Source organism: Mus caroli, chromosome 14 (assembly GCF_900094665.2).
Source record: "Mus caroli chromosome 14, CAROLI_EIJ_v1.1, whole genome shotgun sequence".
Taxonomy (NCBI): Eukaryota; Metazoa; Chordata; class Mammalia; order Rodentia; family Muridae; genus Mus; species Mus caroli.
Window position 1 is genome coordinate 52540392 of NC_034583.1, and position 15471 is coordinate 52555862.

Sequence of the window (15471 nt, forward strand, 5' to 3'; positions counted from 1 at the left end):
AGAGCCTCCCTAAGGTGTCTGTGCTCAACTTTTAACCTAGATTATCTGTCCAGGTTCCCTAGAGCCTCCCTAAGGTGTCTGTGCTCAACTTTTAAGAGCTTGGTTTTGGCAACCCTGTAGCTGAAGTTGCACATTGACTGTTCTTTGCCTTGTCCTAAGGCTGTGAACAGAAAGCAGCCTCTGTTTTGAGGAGGTGGGAGTTAAGCATACATTTATTTTTACTGTGCCTTGTTCAGGACTACATTTAACAAAATGCCTTGCTTCCTTTACTATTATTTTGGAAAGAAAAGTTTTATGAAAATTGTTCTGGTGTGAATATAGAATACTTTCATTAATTACAGCATTATTTTGGAAAACTCTTGAGTTTTAACTCAAATGTTTGCCAATACCTTCCAAAGCAAGGTGATATTCAGAGACAACTGTTGAGATCAGTTGACTTGTAGACATTTCTGGGGAATTCACATTTTAAGATTCCTTATTCCTATTTCTAACTGAAAACCCTAACATTATTCTTTATATATTTTCATTATATTAACAAGCTTAGCTGCAAACAAATAAAATACTTTAATCATTTACTACAAAACAAAAAAAACCAAAAAACCATAGTAGAGTTAGTGGGAAATGCCCCTGAATGTGCAAATGACCAATGCAAAAATAGAGATCAAGCAAAAAAGACTAAGTTCACTGATCAGCACACAGGTGACTACTAGAACAAAGCATATAAATATTATATAAAATGATCAGAGTTAAAATTTAAAACACTTTGTTTTATTAGGGGTTGAACACAGGGCAGACACTTTACCACTGTGCAAAAATTTCCCTACCAGAGTCTTCAATTAATTTTCTAAATGAAAACAAACCCTACAACTTACATGAGCTATATCTAAAATAAAGTAATAATAGAAAACTAGAAATAAAAGTAAAGGTATACCTACTACCTATACCAAAGAAAGTAGAAAATAGTAAGTTAAAAAAAAAATGTTACGAGAACAGTAGAATTTAGCTAAAACTTGATGCAAAAGCCACTTTATAACATTAAATTAATAAAACTCTAAGAGTTACAAACATCTATTCACCAAACAATCCTTTAATTGCCATTATAAAATAGATAATATACAAGAAAAAAATATCCCCAAAACTAACAGTATAAGAAGTTTGTTACATTGCTATCTTTTAGACATGGTGTTATGTAGCTGAGGCTGGCTGTAAATTCTTGACCCTCCTCCTTTTACCTCCTTTTACCTACAGTGTTGGTATTATAACCAATGCTCAGCAATTAGGAAAGAGAACAAATCAACAAAAAGAAACAGCAACTATAGACTTATAATATAAATTGAACTGTACACCCTGGTGTTTCTAACCTGTGCCCTTAGATGTGAGTAAAGACAAGTGTAAACAGACTGAATCATGAGTCATTCTACTAATCATCACGTGAGTGGTCTTCGACATCCCCAAGTCACTTGTCACTAAATATCAAGTCTCAGCATATAAGCCTATATGCTAAAACTGATCAAGTAGGCTAGGTTGGTACCAGATGTTATGTGACACTGAATAGTCCATGAACACATTAAAAACAGGCAAGAAAGTCAGATACTCTAAAATTACACTTGCAAATTAATTGTCAGCAACACCACAAAGAAGACACACAAACTGACCCTCTAGTTCTCCTGTGATCCTCAACAGCAGGTTAAGTTTGGTTTTTAGTGACTCTCAACAGACCACCTCGGAGTTATTTCCCATAAGCCCCTGTCTGTCCTCCCTTATTCTCAATGGTTGTCATTGCACACATCTTTAGGACTGCTGTCTTGTGCCTCTTCCTACTGATGTGTGTGTGACCATATGCATCCTAAAATTCAAGGTAGAAAGCTGCTAGTCCTGATTTATTATCTCTTACCATACATATCAATCTAAGCATATCTTGTCACTTTCTTATTTTCTCAACACTAGCTAATTTTCTCCTACCAAAAATTTACCATCAACCTGCATTCTCAACTGTACAATCCCCTTAAAATCTGTACATTCCTTACCGAGTGTGAGTTATGAATACAGAATACAATTTTAACTACTTATTCCTAACTTTGCTATCAACAAGAGGCTATGTGACTCTTAATATTTTATCCAAGGCTCTGTAAGATCTACAATATGTCCATTTTATCCAATTTAAATTTTATGTTTCAAGAGGAGCTGGCATAAGAATATCCTTCAGAATGAAGTTTTACTAGTTAGGAAAGAGACAGCAAGAAAGCCTCACAACCACAAATGGAGCTGGGAGATGGGCTGGCCTTGAAATAGAAAAGCATTAGAAGAGACTGTGCATAGGCAAGCAGCATGGTGGGACCTTCAACAAAGAAGTCACCCACTTAAATTCCCATAGGAGCCTCAGGAGCAGAGTTAAAGGACACATAAACTATGACAGAGGTCCCAAAGCAAAGAGCCTTAAAAAAAATCCTCAGAACAAAGTGATTTTCTGATTCTTTTAAGGATGCCTGAGGGGTGGGCAGATTAGCCATCATGTGAGTCAGTGTGGTAGGATCTACACTTAGGCAGGTAGTACGTAGAACCATGAAGTTATCTTGCAGCTGCTAGAGAAGGGGTGGTAAGACAACAGAGTGCTTTCTTATCAACTTTCTACTGGGGCAGTAGGTAAGGGCTGGCTTTCCCTGACTAGGCTTGAGACATACCAGGTACCGCTTAGTTCTTTGTTGTAAGGGAGAACAACAGAGGGGTGTGACCAGATTTCAGGAGAGGGGTTGGCAGTTAGCAGGTCTGTGACCTAACTGCATTATACCTCCTTAAACTGCTTTGCTGATTCTGCATCCTTTGCTTCCAAAGCCGCAACAAGAAATTCCTTAGGGCTGAATGTTAGCACTTTTTCTGAAATACAGCTTTGCCTGTGGAATCTTATACAGTGTCCATGTTTACAACAGTCCCTCATAGTCTGTAATTCCTGAATCTATGCTGGAAAATATTGCCACAAAACAAGTTCCAAATTCTAGTCACATCTCTTTCCTTAGCTTTTTTTTTTTTTTTTTTTAAGATTTAATTATTTGTTTTATATGAGAACACTGTAGCTGTCTTCAGACACACCAGAAGAGGGCATCAGATCCCATGACAGATGGTTGTGAGCCACCATGTGGTTGCTGGGAATTGAACTCAGAACCTCTGGAAGAGCAGTCAGTGCTCTTAACCCCTGAGCCATTGCTCCAGCTCCTCCTTAGCTGTTCTTATTACTACTTACTGTCCATGCTTCAAGCCTATTATAGAAAGAAAATAGCTCTGCTTATATAAAACTTCCCCACTACAAGTCATACATTTTCTCAGCAGTCTGTTACAAATATCAATTCTCATGTGCTACACATATAAATGTATCTAATCACTTATCTATCCAAAAACCTTCTATAGGCCTCACTTATCACCAGGCAAAACCCCAAAGTTTTTCAACACAGAAGACAAGATTGCAGAATAAAGTCCATATCCAGCTTTTGAGTTACTACGTACTTGTACTCTCTAAAACCTCCACATACTCAAGATTCCAATACACTTCCTAGTGTTCCTCAAATGATGCTCAACAGGCAAGGAAACCATTCAAAACAGCTCTATGACTTCAGACACAAATACTGGCTTGTAGACGTTTTATAACTAAGTGTTGACATATGTGCATAAGACAGTGAGTGTCCCACATATTTTAAACCAAAGACAGACAACACCCTGACTGTTCCTGACACCTTTCCTTCTACTTACAATGCAACAGTTGGTTTTTGTTTTGGTTTGGTTTGGTTTTATTAACGTTTTGTTTTGAAACACACTCTCAAATAACTCAAGCTGGCCTTGAACTCCTGTTCTTTCTCCCCTGACTCCCAAGTGCTATGATTACAGGTGCATACCAACACTCGTGGCTTTTATAATATTCATTTCAAATATTACCTCCTTGTTGATATTTTGCACGTTTGGTTAGATTGGTTTGGTGTGGTGTTTGAGGCAGGGTTTTTCTGGGTAGCTCTGGCTGTGTAATTTTTTTTTAATTTGCCAAATAAAATTCTATGTGCTTCCATGGTCAGCGCTGTGGTTACTTCTCTATCATATGCTCACATCACATTGTGTGTTTGTGAGACCATGACATAGGGCATGGGTTTGGCTTCAATTCTATCATGGCAATTATTCATTGTTTGGTCATAGTGGCTTATAAAAATTTATCATTTGTAAAAATTAATACTTTTAAAAACACTATAACAGTTCCCTCAAACTTGGGGCAAGTTCTAAGACCCTACACAAATGCCTAAGACAGTATATATGTGTGTTTGTTTGTTTGTGGTATTGGGGGGGGGGGTTCAAGACAGGGTTTCTCTGTGTCGCCCTGGCTGTCCTCTGTAGACTAAGCTGGTCTCAAACTCAGAGATCCACCTATGTCTGTCTCCTAAGTGCTGAGATTAAAGGCATGTGCTACCCAGCATGGCTATAGTGTTTTCTTATACACAGATATCTGTGATAGTTCAATTTATAAATTAGGCAGATTAAAACATTAATAATAATTGATAAAATAGAGCAATTAGAGCCATATACTATAAAATTATTTAAAACATTGGTAACTTATTGACATTTTTCATTTAATATTATAAGACTGTAGATGACTATAGGTGACTGAAACTTGTTGGGGTTGGTCTTGTGTGCTATGTATTCATATACTGATCAGGCTGTAATCTGGACATGGGCATTGCACTGACCAAAGTGCTGTAAAGAATGTCCCACAATGAGGCTAGAGAGATGGCTCAGGAGTTAAGAGCACTGACTACTCTTCCTGAGTTCAATTCCCAGCAACCACATGGTGGTTCACAACCATCTGTAATGGGATCCAGTGCCCTCTTCTGGTGTGCCTGAACACTGGTATAGTGTACTTACACATTAAAAAAAAAAAAAAAAGAATGCTCCGCTCATTTGTTAATAATATGCTTGAGCCTGAGCCTGGACAGAAAAGAGAGGAGGGTGAGACTTGAGATTGAGTAAGGGAAGTCAGGTAGGGACCACAAGGAAAAGGAACAAAAGAGAGAGGGAACACATAGCCAAGAGAAGTTTGCCCTGACACTCATGTGGTAAGAAACGGGGCTTTCGGGTGGGTCTGAACAACGTGCAAGGGCTGCTATAGCTCAGAATCTGTCCAGCTCTATCATTTTCTTGGGAACAGAATGGGCAAAAGTGGGGCAGAGAAAACCCTCAAAAAATTACTTGAATAGAAATTTGAGAAAGTAAGATCACAGAGAAACTGCTGTCCTTAATCAACCAAGGATCAAGAAATCAGCGTCTCCACTGACAAAAAGATTAAAACCAGAAATTACACCAATCTGATTTAAACTTACTCTGCTTCTCCAACCCCGCCTCCCTGTACAGACGTGTGCGCGCGCACACACACACACACACACACACACACACACACACACACTCAGACAAAGAGAAAATATACTCTAGCACTCATTTAAGAGTCAGCTCCCACATTGACACCACGTTACTCACATTTATGTCCGTGTGGTAGATGAGCACACACAGAGCTGGCAAAATCTGAGGAAAGAAGATGAACACTAGAGTTGATGACATGTCCTTGTAAACACAAACTATGACACAGAAAGAATTACTTAAAACACAATGTGAACATGTCTGAATACTTTTAAGAAGCATAAAAATTAATAAACTCAATCTGAAAAACCAAAAAGCATATTTATTTCAAATGTCTAATTAAAAGAGCTAAATAAATCTGACAGGGACTAATACTCCTTAAGAGAAACTAAATTACTTCCAGAAACATCCTTTATGACATAATGTCGGGTAAGGAGAATGGAGATGCCAGCGACAAGCACACATTGTGGATAGTTCAGAGAAATTACTATTCAGAGTTATCATCATCTAAATTTGTATTCAATAAGCTGCTTGAGTGAAATAGCTCTAGTCAAGAAAATTACAACCAGTACAAGGTAAGAGGCTTGTTGACCCTCAGACCTAAGAGACCTTCCACAAATATACAGCAAATGAGAATGCCTCCTAGGGACCCATATGATCAGTATGGTAACAGAAGGTGCAAACACTGGATCAGGACACAGATTTACTCACTCTAGACACAAGTAAAGAAAGGGTTTACAGGATTTTTAAAAATTTAACATATACCACATTTCCAAGAACATCAATTTTGTCAGAAATCAATGGGCTGAATGCAGTTACTCAAATTATTTGCATATTTCTTAGCAAAAGAAATCTATAAGGCAGTATCACAAAACTGGCTTCTTCCCTTTTATGAAATTTTTTCTCTTCATGAAACATCATTAAAAAATAAGCATTAGAATGGACAGACATTCCTTTTATTACTGAACAACACTCAACTTTGACATATGGTGTGTTATACTTCAAAACAGAAGTACCTTCATACTTTAAACAAAATCAGAATATGTTCATTATATTCCCTGTACAAGAATACCTAAAGCAGCTGGGTAGTGGTGGCGCAGCCTTTAGTCCCAGTACTTGGGAGGTAGAGGCAGGTGGATTTCTGAGTTCAAGGCCAGCCAGGGCTACACAGAGAAACCCTGTCTCGAACCACCCCACCTCCCTGTACACCCCCAAGAAAGAATACCTAAAGCATAAACAGGGAAACAAACCATCTCGCCTTACAATTCTGCATTTACCTCCTGAACTGTCTCCATAGGCGGTGGGGGGTCTTTATTCCTGCAGAGATTGACAATGACCCATGTGACGTTCCGAAGGAAGGTGATGGGAATGGAGGGATTGATGAAGGACAGAAGAGGTTTGACAACTCCCAGTGATATGACATAATCTCTACATTGAGGACCATCACCTACAGAAATGAAAATTGTATTTAAAAAAAAAATCACAGTCAGGATGAGAAAGTCTGAAATGTGTGCAATGGCTCATGTTGGGACACTGATGCCCTATGTTTCCTCACCAGTCAGACATCAAGCATTGCCTCCCATGATTTTGATTTGGGGAACACAAATTTAACCACTATTGACACAAATGATATATCCTTTTGTGCCTTTTACACTTAAGTGCTACCTTAGAAGTTTATGAACACAGTCAACTCATAAAATTCAGAGGAAACATAGTGTGTAATGGCTATGCCAATGTGGGAAAAAAGTTAAGATTGTCAACTAAAGCCTTTCAAACCTAAGTTCAACTTACCTATAATGTTTCCCAAAGCCCACACCGCTTGTTCACAAACATTCTGATGTGGGGAATGGAGGAGTCGCAGAAAAAGTGGTACTGCATCTGTATGCATGTAAGGAAAACTAGGTTATCTAATGTAGCTACAAATTCCAACTCAAGTAAACTAATAAAATATCCAAGAGTCAGACACACACTACAATTGCCCAATTACAGTTCCCTGCACAAATTTGGCATGGATATGTAAAAAATAAGTAGTATCAGTACTTTTAACTTGGTAATACTTGAGCAATATAGCATCAAACAGAACCTAAGCATGCTACTATGCCATTAACATAAGAAAAAAAAAGAACATAAAATCTTCCCTGTAATTATTTTTAAAAAATTCTTATCCCAAACATGTATTCTTAAAGAATAATACTTACTTTCAATGTAATTCTAATGTCTAAGACAGGGTTAACCAGAACCAATTAAATCAGATTTACCAAACAATTCAAAGCAATTGTATTTAGTATTCTATCTTTATTTTCTTATATGTATGGATGTTTTGCCTACATGTGTATGTCTGTGCATCACAAGTGCCTGTGGAAGACAGAAGAGGGTGTCTAGTTTCCTAAAACTACAGTTAGAAATGGCCTCAAGCTACCATGTGTATACTGGGAATGGAACTGGTGTCTCCCGGAAAAGCAGCCTTAACTGTGGAGCCATTTCCCTTAGCCTCTAACTTTCATACTCTGTTATACCTTATACCCCCTTCAGCATAAGTTCACTCTTTCTACTTCTACTCTGTGTTAGCTCTTGATTATTTAGCTTTACCTGTATACTAGATACTTAACTCCGTCTTTTTATTACAAGTAATTCATACTTTACCAGAATGTAATCACTGTAAGTCACGACAGTCACTGTTAACAATCCAGCTTTCCATGGTCATCAACTGCAGAGAGCTCCCCTACCTCTAGTAATCCACATCCATTTACTCTTCCGTTACTCACTTCCCCAAACCCAGGCTATCATTAGAAAGCTTGCCTTTCCTATGCATGGACTTGTCTAGTCTGGACATTTCAGAGAAATGAAATCCCACTGCATGTGGGTTTTTTTTTTTAAATATCTGTCTTCCTTCACTTTCATAACTTTCAAGTTCATCTATTTCACAGGTATTATTGCTTTATTCTTCTAGATTGTTAAATAATTCAGTTCCATACATTTTATTAACACATTAATAGTGAACTTCTGAGAAACTATGATTGGATACTCTATGAACATCTTACACACGCTTTCTCTCCCACTTCATCTAGGAATAGAACTGGAGACACGGGGTCAACTCCAGCAAAACTTTTTAAAAAACTAATATTCAAGGCATTATTTTCACCACTGATAAATTCAGTTTAAAATGGAAACAATGAAAATAAAGTGATATATATATATATTTAACTTTAATCCCACCACTTGGGAGGCAGAGACAGGCGGATTTCTGAGTTCAAGGCCAGCCTGGTCTACAGAGTGAGTTCCAGGACAGCCAGGGCTATACAGAGAAACCTTGCCCCAAAAAACCGAAAAACCAAAAAAAAAAAAAAAAAAAGTTCACTACTACAACACCAAGTTGGAAAAGTTTTTAAGAGCTGTAGTAACTTCAGCCACAAAATTATAGTAACTTACTTGAAATGAGCAAGATGTGGGGCACACACCTTTAATCCCAGCACTTAGAAGGCAGAGGCAGGCTGATCTCTGTGAGTTTAAGGCCAGACTGGTTTATATAAAAAGTTTCAGATCAGCCAAGGCTAAAAAGTAAGGACTGAGGCAGGTGTAAATCACACCTGTATGGCCAGCACTCAGGATGCTGAAAAGGGTATAATACCCTGAGTTTATGGTCAGGTTGTAACTACACAGAAAGCTAGCTCTAAGACCAGATCTGGTTACACAGCAAGACCTCCCCCTGCGCCCCCCTCCACCCCCACCAAGCCCTACTGCAAAACAACTATATGTTTTAACATGAAAGGCCTACCCTACTCGGCATACTTAAAAAGTATTAAAAACAAGGTATTTCAAGTCCTATTACTAGGATATAGTCTCTACCCAGAAACATAAAAAGTCTATTCTCTTTTTTGATCCAAAATTACAATTATTTTGTAACAGTTTAATAATATGGAAAAGATTTTAAAAAATAATTAAAGTAACACAAAAATTTATACTCACTTCAAAATATTCTAAGGTAAAATTCAGTTTTTAGTATAAAAGCTATTGTAATAATTTTTAAGAAAAAGGTTTGACTTACTAGACTGTACAACAGCTTGAGTCTGTGCAGAAGTTCCTGATGCTATATTAGTTAGTGCCCAAGCAGCTTCAAACTGTAATGAAGGACTGTTAAAAAAAAGAAAAAAGAGAATCTTTTCAGACATGAAACCACCACTGTACTTCCTTTCTTGGTCCTTGGATTTCACTTTGCTATCTATACCCACCACCAGCTGCACGCATCTACCCCATCTGACTGCTCCTCAAAGCCAGTCACTACAACTGCCTTCTTTACATCCACTGAGAGGTGCAGCAATAAGACAAACACACCTCTGGACTTGTCATTGCCCATAGACCTCTACTGAACAAACGATGACTTATGTTCTGAATATTCCTTCCACTTCCAGAGTAACCCACTATAACTGTAGAGCCAAAGCCCTTACAGTCTCACTTTAATCCCAGCTGCAGACTCCAGACTAGTTTTAAAACTGGGACCCACCAGAGTCCACTACACCATCTGGGCTATATATTACAAACTGTTTCATTACAGGCCTGCATAATTCCTCAGATAAAGCATCATAATTTGAGTCAGTCATGGAAGATCTAACACAAAAAAGTAAAAAGCAAATTTAATTTGCTTTCCTAAATTGGATTTTAAAAGGCAGGCCATGGCAATCTACATTAAATCTATCAGAGGTGGAATGATGTATGTACGGTAAGACAGAGAATAAGAAAGTTAAGGGTGTACAGAATGAAATGTGCACGTAAGTGCTGGAGGGCAGATGCACAGTCTATCTCAAACTCTAAGCTGCAGACCTTAGAATTTATTCTATTGAGAAGGGGAGTAAAGCCAGGTGTAATAACACACTTTTAACCCCAGCCTTTGGCAGGTGGATCTTTATGAGGTGGAGGCTAGTATAGTCTACAATAGTGAATTCTAGGTCAGCCAGGGATATACAATAAGAACCCTGTCTCCAGAAAAGAGGGGGTGGGAGGTAGGGTAGAACAAAAGAGAAAAAGACAGACAGAAAAAAGGAAAAATAATGGGGAAAAAAAGGGTAAAATTTTTTGATACAAAGAAAGCAAAGGATGGCCTGAACTACAGAGCAAATTCAGAATGGTCCACCCAGGTCAGTGAGTAAGCCCACATCTCAAAAGCAAAAGCAACGGCAGGCGACAGAGTCCAGTGTGGACTACCTGCCCATCCTGTATGAGGACCCAGAAGGGGGGTGGGAAGGTAGAGTTTGCAGTCAAGAGTCAGTGTCATGTAAAATGGATAAAAGGGTTGTTACAGACTGGTATAGGAGAGACCTATTAAAGAGAAGTAATACAGAGAGATGGAAGAATATAATAACAGAAAAAGCACTGGAGGAGGGAGGCAGACAGCCAGCAAAACAAGTAAAGTGAGCTGAAAACCAGGGAATAAGACAAACCTGTCCATATAAACACTGAAGAAAGTAAGGGAAACAAATGATCAGCCATCGTAGCAGTGTAGATGGGAAGTGCACATTCCACGTCAGAAAGAGCAAACAGAAAATGGAATAGACAAGAGCTGTCACCATCAATTCTGACAGAAGGCAGAGAATGGAAGATATGAAAGGCAGACTGGTGGCTAGGGACATTAAAAGGATGGTGAGATAGGAAGTGACAGATGATATGTACTACCACAAACTGGAAGTCAGAAGGGTAAATAAGCAGTTAAGGAGTGTTTACAGAATACTGGAAATGGGGGCCATGGACAGGAAAATGGAAAGATACGAAAAATAAAATTGCAGGACCAAGGTAAGTCTTTCAAAAGTCATGTGAGAAAAGAACAAGTAAGATATAAAAACAGCTGAAGAAGCAAATAAACACAGAATATTTTGTACAAACAATGTACATTTCCTCACAACCACCTAATTTTGACAGATGAACGCCTAAGGCTCAAAACAATAGTTGTGTTCTGGTCAATACCAAGTCTAGATTAGACCAGGGTCTAAACGGCTCTAAGTGTAACATGATCTGTTACACGGTTAACATAGCTTTCCAAGAGAAATCACGAAGCTGTTACCCAAAGCACTGGCAATTTTCTATTCATACCACACCTTGGGTGATGGTTCTAAAATTATTGTTAAGTTGTTTATATTTTGCCCTATTTTTTGTTTCGCAGACAAATCTACTCCAACAAATCTATGTCAAAGATGGGAACAAACAGACAGGAGTGGGAGGAGCAGAACTGGAAACCAAAAACAAAAGAGCCTTAGTGGTAGATGTAAGATGGAATTAATCTTTTAAATAGCTGGTATAAAATTTATCTTTTCCCTGATATGGAAACTATATAGCAGGTTTTAAAACATTAAATGCATTTTAATGAAAATATCTCTTGATGCCAAAGAGACTAAGATTTTCCAGTTCTCACAGCAAAGTTAATATATCCTGAAATCACTTAAGACTATGTATTTAGCCTACTAACTATGTACTCAACCTATTTAAATTTAACTTACCTTTAAGAAAACAACATAACCAACCTTATCATGTCTTTGGTTTTCCACGCAATCAGCTTTTACAACCTAAACTAAAAAACTAAAGTATAGCTTTAATTTTGGGTTATATACTCTTCCATACCCTTTCCATTCTCTCTCTCCTCTGTCTTCTCTGTCTCTGTCTCTCTCTGTCTCTGTCTCTGTCTCTCTCTCTCTCTCTCTCTCTCTCTCTCTCTCTCTCTCTCTCTCTCTCTCTCTCTCTCTCTCTCTCTCTCTCTCTCTCTCTCTCTCTCTCTCTCTCTCTCTCGTGTGTGTGTGTGTGTGTGTGTGTACACAGGCTGAAAACAACCTCATACAACCAAAATCCACCACAAATGCTGGAAACACCTTACAGCTACGGCCTGGTAATGCATTTGCAGTGCTGTCTGCCTGGGTCAGGTGGGTGAAGTAAAGGGACTTCTTCCTTTGCAGAAAGATTTCTGTAGACAATTCCTCATCCCCTTCCCAATGCCTGTGTTCTGTGCTATTCAATCAATACAGAGCAAAGCCCTTTGTTAGGGACAGACTCAAGGACATGGACAGATCCAGACATTCAGACACATGTAGATCAGACAGGCAGCAGGGACAAATGAGACACACACAACAGGCAGACCAGCCAGTGTACAGACCATAGTGTACAGCTGGAAGACAGAGATAGAATAATAGAGAGCTCAAGACTGGGCTCGCTCTTGGTCCAACTAACCTAAAGGAAGTGTCTCTGCTTTCATCCCATAAAGCTGAGGTCATCTTGAATGCACTAACAGACACAGTTAAGGCCTAGAGACAGAGGGAGGATTGCAGCTACCAGGGAAGTATTCTTAAATACACAGCCCTCACTGGCAACCCCTTATGGACCACTATTTTTACTTACTCTACTAAAAATTCCTTGGACATTCAACAAAATATTTCATTTCAGTCTATATGTTCTAGATGTAAAAATAGTATTCATTTTAAAAAGTTTTGGATTCCAAACCAAGTTAATTCAAACTGAGGGAGTTTAATGGTCAGCCCTGAGAGATGTCTATACATCAATGGGATGTATAGACAGCAGGTCTCCAAGCTGCCGAGGACCACACTTCCCTTCTCTTCTGGATAAGCAGAGTGCCCTCACCTGATATGGGACAACTAACCACGGCTAGAGTGCTATTCAAGACTTGCCAAAGGGTCAGTGATCAGCTGGACTATTCCCAGGGTAAGGACAAGCCACATGGTCCTGGAAACCATTCATGCTGACTAGCCATGAGGCTAATCTATATATAGACTCATAGGCAAATGGTGACTCAAATACTATTTGTGATGTTTAAATACCATCACAAGGGAAGAAAACTGCATTGAAATATAAGACAATTTAAAAAACAGAGGGCTAAAGATATATAGCTCAGTGCAGTGAACCTGCTTTGAATGCTCAAGGGATGAGTTTGGTCTACAGCACCTCAAAAATAAAACAAATCCAAACTTCCTAAATGCAAAACATCATCAAACCCTTTGGTAAAACTATCTATTTTAAATTTTAAGTTAACTGAAGAAAGTGAGTAGGCAAATTCAAACTTACTTATCATCTCTTTCTAGACATTTGACTAGAATTGGTAAAATCCCAGATTTTATTAGGTCATCAATTGGTGGATTTCTGTCACTGGATAATAGTTTCCTATTTAAAAAAAAAAAGGAAGAAAAGAAAAATTAATCGCTATGTCTCCCACACTATGACCGTAAACAAAGCACACTGCCCCACTTCTGCGCAGCAAGCTGTGCCATCCAAGGAGGTGCAGCTATCTCTTACCTTGCTGCCTGCACAGCACTCAACTGGACTACGGGATTATCACTTGTGGCATTCTGCAACAACAAGTGTATATTTCAGACATTTAAAAGAAAAAAAAAAAGAAACTATTTCAAAACATTTCAGAATGACAGTATTAAATTAATAACATACCTGTAATATAGCTTCTAGTGTTACATTTTGCTTAAAAAGAAAGAAAGATAGTTCAGCAGAGAATATTAACAAAACTATTTATTAGTCTTGATTTAACATGCCTTGTTATTACTATTATCATTTTTTTTCTTAAATTTAAACTAATGCTCCCCTTTTTATAACAAAAATATTTAGAGGCACATTATAAACACACAGGCAACTTACTGCTTTAAAATCAGCATCAACATCTGAATCTTCTAAGCTTTCTTCTTGGGGAACATTTCTCTTTTTCAGTAAGTGTTCGTCTCTTTTGTTCTGAAAGTCAATCAATGAAAGCTTAAGAACTCATGAAGGCTGTTGTTAAAATGAAGCTGCCTTTGGTGCCAAAATGAACAATGGCCTGGTTTAGCCCCACTGCTTTTGTGTCATCCCACCCCCAGTTCACTAAGCACCGCCTGTTCTGACCAACACTATAAGGGTTTACCTGGGGTACAGGACCATGGATCAAGCAGTTTCTACCTACCTACTGCTAATAGCTGCCTGAGGTTATTAAGAAGACAATAAGAACAGCTTAAGGACACATAGCAATGCCTCACTCCAAGTTGAGGGTATGAGGAGTAAGAATATATTAAATGTCACTTAAATTAGCACCATTTCAGACTAAACTTTTATTTATCTTCTTCTACTACTACTACTATCATCAGCATCCTTACTATTAGGGGTATGAGGCAAATATGGAAGAGGTCAGAGAAAAACTTTGGGAATTTGGCTCTCTTCTCCAATTATGAGATCCAGATAGTCAGGCTTGTGCTCCAGTAGCTGCAGGTATGCTTACTACCTGACCATCTTGTCAGCCCAGATTAAACTCTTGGTACATGAATTTCACAAACAAGAATTCATCCCATCTTCCATTTTATGACACTCAAATTGTTCAGAATGCTAACTATGCTGTTTCAATTATTATTTAAAAGCAAGTAACCTTTCAACTTAAAATTTGAATGTAATTTTGTGGCCCAATATTTGTGAATGTATTTGATTATAGCAGTTATTAAAGAGGCTTCAATATTCATGGCAAAACTAGGATTTAAAAAAATGAAAACTGCACATACATGTGCATACACCATCAACTTTTGTTCTGTGTATAAGTCAGCACATTTAAACAGAATGATATTTATATAGTCATTAGCACATTCCCACTTTTATAACATCATTCTTTCTTAGTAACTACACAAATCACCAACCCTAGTTATATATTAAACTACAATATTTCATAGATGGCAACGCCACTGATAGTTATAAATCCCAAGTGGCCTCACACAGAATGCTCACATGCTAACATACAGTGACAAGAAAATGGTAGATGGCGCTGTCTGATTTTTGTTTTGTTATGAGACAGTTACCAGGGACTGAACCTGGGGCTTTGCAAATGCTAGCCAAACACTCTACTACTAAGCCATACATGTAGCCTTCAGATGGCATTCCTGGCCAACTGACAAAATATACTACCAGTAATAAAGGACAAATTAACTCTGTGTGCTCCCTATCCCTTTGGCACTGCTCGTTAAAAATCAGACTAACCGGGCGTGGTGGCGCACGCCTTTAATCCCAGCACTCGGGAGGCAGAGGCAGGCGGATTTCTGAGTTCGAGGCCAGCCTGGGCTACAGAGTGAGTTC

The 15471-nt window shown here is 38.3% G+C and overlaps 1 protein-coding gene across 2 annotated transcripts in view; it reads right to left on the reverse strand.

Annotated features, from left to right (window-relative positions):
- Kpna3 (karyopherin subunit alpha 3) overlaps positions 1-15471 on the reverse strand; it is a 91180-nt gene that overhangs the window by 12857 nt on the left and 62852 nt on the right. For both annotated transcript variants that reach the window (XM_029469010.1, XM_021181469.2), the window contains exons 3-10: positions 14023-14112; positions 13819-13848; positions 13669-13721; positions 13441-13536; positions 9431-9516; positions 7177-7263; positions 6663-6832; positions 5506-5550 (exon numbers count right to left, since the gene is read on the reverse strand). In XM_029469010.1, coding sequence (XP_029324870.1) covers positions 5506-5550; positions 6663-6832; positions 7177-7263; positions 9431-9516; positions 13441-13536; positions 13669-13721; positions 13819-13848; positions 14023-14112 — 657 coding nt within the window. The remainder of the gene's footprint in view (positions 1-5505; positions 5551-6662; positions 6833-7176; positions 7264-9430; positions 9517-13440; positions 13537-13668; positions 13722-13818; positions 13849-14022; positions 14113-15471) is intronic.